The 6,885-nt window shown below is 36.4% G+C and overlaps 1 protein-coding gene across 1 annotated transcript in view; it reads right to left on the bottom strand.

Moving 5' to 3' along the window:
- Positions 1–6,885, bottom strand: part of kansl1l (KAT8 regulatory NSL complex subunit 1-like) — a gene marked incomplete in the record, with an annotated part of 19,282 nt that overhangs the window by 2,190 nt on the left and 10,207 nt on the right. Inside the window, 5 exon segments of the mRNA XM_035677185.1 lie at positions 129–241; positions 346–418; positions 894–1,006; positions 1,440–1,540; positions 2,384–2,530. Coding sequence (XP_035533078.1) covers positions 129–241; positions 346–418; positions 894–1,006; positions 1,440–1,540; positions 2,384–2,530 — 547 coding nt within the window.

The raw sequence follows: 6,885 nt of genomic DNA, 5'->3' as shown, positions 1-6,885 counted from the left end.
CTCTACAGCTGTTTTTCCTCTCACGTCTGTCACCGAGCAGCTCTCATTCTTGGGTGGCAGACCGTTAAATTAGCAAAATAAAATGACAAAAATCGGCCAAAAAAGACCAATAGCCGATATATTTCCACCTTTTAGGACGCGAGCAGCATTTTCTCTTTCCCCAGGATGACCAGCGCAATTTCTCTCTCTGCTCTAAGGCCAGGTGTCTCTGGGCAAAGACTTCATCAATGAGATCCTCCACCTGAAACACACAAACACAAACACACATACAGACAAAGTGGAATAAAGACAATATTTTCTTCTTCTCATAATAAAGAGCTCATTTCCACAGGGGTGAGACACTACCTGTCCTTCCTCATTGTCCTCCTCCTTCTCTGCCTCCCTGTTTATCAGAGACGGGGTGTCAACTACCCGCCAACTGCAACCAAAGACACACTTTTTGAGGTGACAGATAATTATGGTGGACAAAGCGGTTTCTTTCTATTTCAAGTAAAAGCAGTGTGTTTAATTACATTGCATTACATTGTACTTAATCTTACTAGATGTGCATTAAAAACCCTGAAAAAAATGTAATGCTGTTAATTTAATTCATAAATTACTATATACAGTCATGAACACATTGACAAACATTGTAAAGCACTTCCTAAATTAAAGGTGCTACAGATGGACCAACAAAATCAATACTGGACAATAAGCGACAATTTGTATTGTTTGCAACTCTTTTCTTTAACATGACTTTGCTTGCATCAGAAATTCAATTTGAGCCCTTACATTGTGATTAATGTTTTGGGGACAATGGAAAGTGCTTGGTTTAAGAAACTTGGGAAGAAATACCAAACCAGGACTTAAAGATTTCTATGCAACCCCCCTTCAGAAGCAGTTCTGTCCCATACCTGGGTGTCAGGATGTCTTTGTACTGCAGCTTTTCCACTTTAGCCACTGACATGGGGATGACGATGTTGTTGATGTTGTACACACTCTCTCCCTGGCGTTTGCGAACATAGCGCTAAAAGGAAAAATGGTTAAAGTTAAAGTAGGAGTAACATGACATAGGTGCACACATTCAACCAAGGTGGCTCGTAGACTGACTAGCTTTTTCACATATGCACATCAAGTGATGCCTCTGAGCTTATGTTGTGCTGCATTCATGCTGTAAGAACTAAAACATTTGTGCTCTAGGCATATTTGGAATTGTGGTTTTTAGACCTTGAGAGTCCTTGAGGCCTAGGATGTGTTTGGAAAGTGAGGATATTTCGGTCCCAACCTCACCAGAAGAATGATTAAAACCCGGTTCTACAGGTTATAATGGGGTCTACGAAAGGTTAGGTCTGGTAAGGGTTAGGATTTGGGCATTAGTGTGTATCACTGGGAGTTCTCACAAGTATACAAGTTCAAAAATACGTTATAATGTGTAATATACGTAATATGTAATATGTTACCTGAGAGGTCTGCTTGCGTGAAACCTGTGTAAAGCTCTCCTCCAGCACTTCTTCTGAACTGTCCTCAGTGTCACAGAACTGGTACAGAACATCTTCCTCATCTGGGTATAACACACACACATTCCCATGTTTATGCTGTAATTACTACTGGGGCGGCTGATTCACCCAATCAGCGGTTTTGTTTTTGATAAATCGAATATATTTTGAAGATGGTTGTGTTTACCAATCACAGACTGATTTACTAAAAACCTGAACTGCGTTTCATTAGTAGTTCCACTTCGCCTTATTCACTTATCCTCAGCCCTTGGTATTATGTAACAGCATACGAGGTCACTTGGAGAACAGAGGGAAAGTGGAGGAGCGGGGGATTTAAATGAAACGCACTTGCCCTTGGAGTCAGTAGTTTTGCTTTGCAGGTACTTCACAATAACTACTAATGCCTTTCAATGAGGAACTCCATCTCCTTCACCTGACCCTTAAATACCATAATAACAAACAATCACTATTGTGTGGTGTTTTAACATTACTACAATGTGAACAAAAGAGCAAAACGGTATAATTCAGTAATGTGGGTTGTTCTAAATGCAAAAATGGGTAATTATAACATTCTAGTGACGTACTTGCAATTTATTGGAATTTATAATTACTCTGATTATCTCAATATTGTAAGTTACACTTGTAGATTGTTTGCTCTGATATTCTTCCTGTAACTTGTTTATTTCCAATCACAAAAACATGTTTTAAATACTGTAAATGAGCAGCCCGTTGATGTCATAGCAGACAGGACATGAAACTGCACTTCAGTTTTCCACAGAAACTGAATGACACTTGTCATGGCGATGGGGATTTCCCCCGAGGGCAAGCGCAGAGGGAAAGTCAACGAGGGCATGTTGAACGACTAATGAACCGCAGCTCCAGAATACAGGCTGAACATACACACACACCTTCTCTCAGCCTGTGGATGTGTCTTCTCTTCCTTTTTCTCTGATTGGCTCTCCTGTGTTGACTCTGAGCAGACCCTACTGTCCCGATTGGTGACAGACCCATAACTCGGCTTTTATTATGTCTTACATGCTGCTTGTGTTTGTGACCTATAATTACACACACACAAACACACACACACACACACAAACTGAGTTAATACACCACAGGAATTTCCTTTCATTCCAATCTAGCCTTCAGTTCCTCAGAGATTTTACGCTTTGGTTAAAGTGTACAAAAGCTAATCCTTAACCATTATTCCTAGTGTTTTGACAGATGACGGCCTCTCAGCTTTCTGTTCCTTGCTCACATCAAACAGCAGCTTTATTCAAAGTAATCATAGTGCGGATAACTTGCCAGCCAAAAGTAAAAAATGTTAAATCTTTTATTTTTTTGCTTAAGTAGGTGAAAAATGATCAAATAAACTGCACTAAAAACTCTTCCACTGGATTTATATCTATAAAACAGTACATCATTTGTGTAGTAGTGCCTGTGCTAGTCTTACACTGTATAAACACATAAATAACTATTAATTAAGTTACAACATTAGTCATTATTCTCCATGTCATTTGCCAATATTTCCATCTCCTGCTTGCTTTGATGTAATCTCATTTTAGCTACAACCAACTGTGATAAGAGGTTTGTTGCCATGTGCCAGACTGTTATTTTAAGTGACGTTTACTCGACAGTCTTCTTTCACTGTCAACAAAAGGAGAATAAGATCATTCAAGCTGACAGGAAATCGACAAAGTGGTGAGTGAGTGACGTATTCATCCATTTCTAATCTGCTTCCTTTGTGTCTCCTCTTTTACTCTCTCTACTTCTATTCTCAATCAATCAATTTTTCGATCTTTTTTTTTACCCCACCTTTTGTATTTATCACAAAAAATAAAAACAATCACCCATCGAAAAACATAGTGTTTAGTCAACCCTTTGGATCATCAATATACACTGTGGGCAGCCATGAGAGCAAGACCCTCTTAAAGCCCAGAAACTTAGAGGTATGCGAGTGCTAGAAGTAAACGATCCTTCATCAGCTTTGGACTAATACATAAAGACACATACTGACATTGGTGAAATGCCAAATGGTTTCATTTCCATCTACTTCTCAGTGGGACGCCTCGTACAGACCCAGTGGGCTATCTGACATGCTATGAGCCACTTACGACGACACACAGGGAGATAACAAGCAGACCCAGCGGTCGATTTTGAACCAGTCATTTTATTCACAGCGGTATTTCTTCCTTTCACTGAATACAACCGAATGAGAGAACTGTCTAAACAAGATTAATTGTATCTTTTAATTATACATAGCCATAAATTATTACTATTATTAAACAATGTCAACTAAAAAAAGGAATTAAAACCTATTAACATTTAAATGTTGTGCTAATGTAACTAATTAACTTACTCTGAATGGAAAATAAAAAACTATTTATTAAGTGCAAATAATTCACATTATTTCGTGCTACGCTTTATCAGATTAGGAACAAAGTGCCAGAGCAATAGTAATTCTAATAAAAGACACCATGGGAAGGTTTTTTACAGTGAAGCTGCAGCAAGTAGTGTTGACTTTGCATTGATATTAAATTACCATTGACTTCAAAAAACAGACTTCATTACAGCTCCACCACAGCAAGACAAGTGGATCAAAAGCCGGTGAGGCTCCTGTCTACGAGATGAATAACAACAAGAATGCAGGTGCGGCCTTTTAAGTAGCACATCTGCCTTCCTGTCATCTTACTCATCGTTTGACTATGCACAGCGTATAAACACGTTGGCTCAGTACATGGCAGTAGGTTTGCTCTCCTTCTCTATTACACTACTGCAAAGGCACTGAACTTACCACTTTTTTTCATTGCCATGTAACTGAGCCAACGTGTTTATACGCTTGTGCATAGTCAAACGATGAGTAAGATGACAGGAAGGCAGATGTGCTACTTAAAGGCGCACCTGCATTCCTTGTGTTATTCATCTCGTAGACAGGAGCCTCACGGGCTTTTGATCCACTTGTCTTGCTGTGGTGGAAGCTGTTAATTGGAAGTCTGTTTTTTTGAAGTCACATGGTAATTTAATATCAATGCAAAGTCAGACCACTACTTGCTGCACTTCACTGTAAAAAACCTTCCCCATGGTGATCCTTTTATTAGAATTACTATTGCTCTGGCACTTGTTTCCTATCTGATAAAGCGATAGCACGACAATAAATTGAATATTTGCACTTAATAAATAGTTTCTTCTATTTTCCATCCAGAGTAAGTTAATTAGTTACATTAGCACACATTTAAATGTTAATAGGTTTATAATTCCTTATTTTAGTTGACATTGTTTTACAATAATAGTAATATTTATGGCTATGTATAATTAAAAGTACAATTAATCTTGGGTTTAGACAGTTCTCTCATTCGGTTGTATTCAGTGAAAGAAAGAAATAACCGCTGGTGAATAAAATGACTGGTTCAAAATCGACCGTAGAAGGTTTCATGTTTTTTGTTTACTCTCCCTGTGTGTCGTTAACATACGTGTACGTTATATAACACTTATTTATCTGTTATATTAACCTTATCATAATAATATAATTTTATACATGATAAATCGTATTTTAAATAAAATGTGTGCTCACTCATGCATGTCATGATAGCCCACTAAGTGGGTTCTGTATCTGCCGTTATACCCAACTGAGAACAATATCGTAGATGAGGAAATGATATTCACATATGCAATTAAATAACCAATTGCAATCAGTTAAATGCAAGAATCTTTAGTATTAGTCCAAGCTAGGTAATGAAGGATCGATTTACTTCTAGCGCTTCGCATAACTCTTATTGTATTAGAGTCTTTAAGGGAGGGTCTTGCTCATCAATGGCTGTCTCTATCCGGATAATAAATGTGATGATCCAAAAAAGAGAAATAAGACAATAATAACAACTAATGTTTTCGAATTTGTGATCTTGTTTTTATTTTTTGTGATACAATATAATTGGAGAAAAAAAAAAAAGTATCGAAAAAAGTTTGAATTTTGATCTGAACTGAAAGTAGAGAAGGTAAAAAAAAGAGGAGACATCAAAGGAAGCAGATTTAGAAATGGATGAATATGTCACTCACTCACCACTTTGTCGATTTCCTGTCAGCTTGAATGAACATTATATACTCCTTTTGTTTGACATGTGAAATGAAAACGTCAATGATTATACGATCAAACTTTATAAATAATAACTCGCATTGGACACTCATGGAAACACCTATATCACTAGGTTGTGATATGATAGACTGAAATGAGTTAGAACAGCAAAGCACACCGTGGATTGGATACAAGGTATTATGAAAATGAAACATAGAGAGTAATAAATGGAACTACAATGTAATATGTTAACTCATTGTTTTTAAGAATATAAAATAGTTCTTAAATTGTGACTTTATGATCATATCTTAATATATCAACACAGTGGATAAAAAGATATAGCTCATAGGTATAACTTACAATTAAACACCAAATAATTATGTTATGGTATCTGTTTTTATTTTATTTTTATTCTTCTTTTTTTTTTCTGTATGATTTAAATTTATAATTCTAGTGGAAGAGTTATCTTGACGTGCCAGTCTTATTATGGAATTCTTTATTACTGACTTAAGCAACAAAAATACCAAACAACTTTAACATTTTTTACTTTGTTGGCTCATGGGGCTTGATAATTATCCGCACATTAACAAATAGTATACATCTTTGATAAATGCTGCTGTTATAGATAGTGAGCAAGGAACAGAAAGCTGATTAAAATAAATATATATTATAGGGCTGGTTATCTGTCTAAAAACACTAGGATAATAATGGTGTATATAAGAGATTTTGCTTTCTTCGATATATCACCTTATTAAACCATACTATTGAATCTGTAAAATTCATCCGGACAGACTATCTTGAATGGCTGTGTGATTGTGATACGAAAAGGAATAATGTCCCTGTGGTTTGATGTAATTAATTTCTCTATGTGTGGGATAGTGGTGTATGTTGAGGGAGTGCGTTGTTTGGTCATATTTTGTATTGTATGGTTCTACTATAATTTATCAAGAAGCATGATGAAGGACATAATATGATTAATAGCGAATGTGGTATATGGTACCTCGTCACAATCGGGTCAAGTGAAGTGGTGCTGCTCAGGGATAGTCAAACACTTAAAAGAGCCAATCAGAGAAAAATACAGAATAAAAGATCCATGTCCACAAGAAACGAGAAGAGTAAATAAATATAAATATTAATTATAATATATATTTCAAGTTTTAAAAATAAATGTTATTAAAAATAATAAAAATTCAACAAAATACTCATTCAAAAACCAATGTGTGGTATAGTTACAGACACTGCATATTCGGGACTAGCGGGTATCCAATATTAGACGTTCAAACATGCCGGACTATTATATCTCTCCCCGGTTGCCCTCGGGAGAAATCCCATCGCCATAGAATC

Source organism: Morone saxatilis, unplaced genomic scaffold (genome assembly GCF_004916995.1).
Source record: "Morone saxatilis isolate NCDOM2014 unplaced genomic scaffold, NCSU_SB_2.0 Contig5, whole genome shotgun sequence".
Taxonomy (NCBI): Eukaryota; Metazoa; Chordata; class Actinopteri; family Moronidae; genus Morone; species Morone saxatilis.
This window is presented reverse-complemented; position numbering and strand designations above follow the sequence as displayed.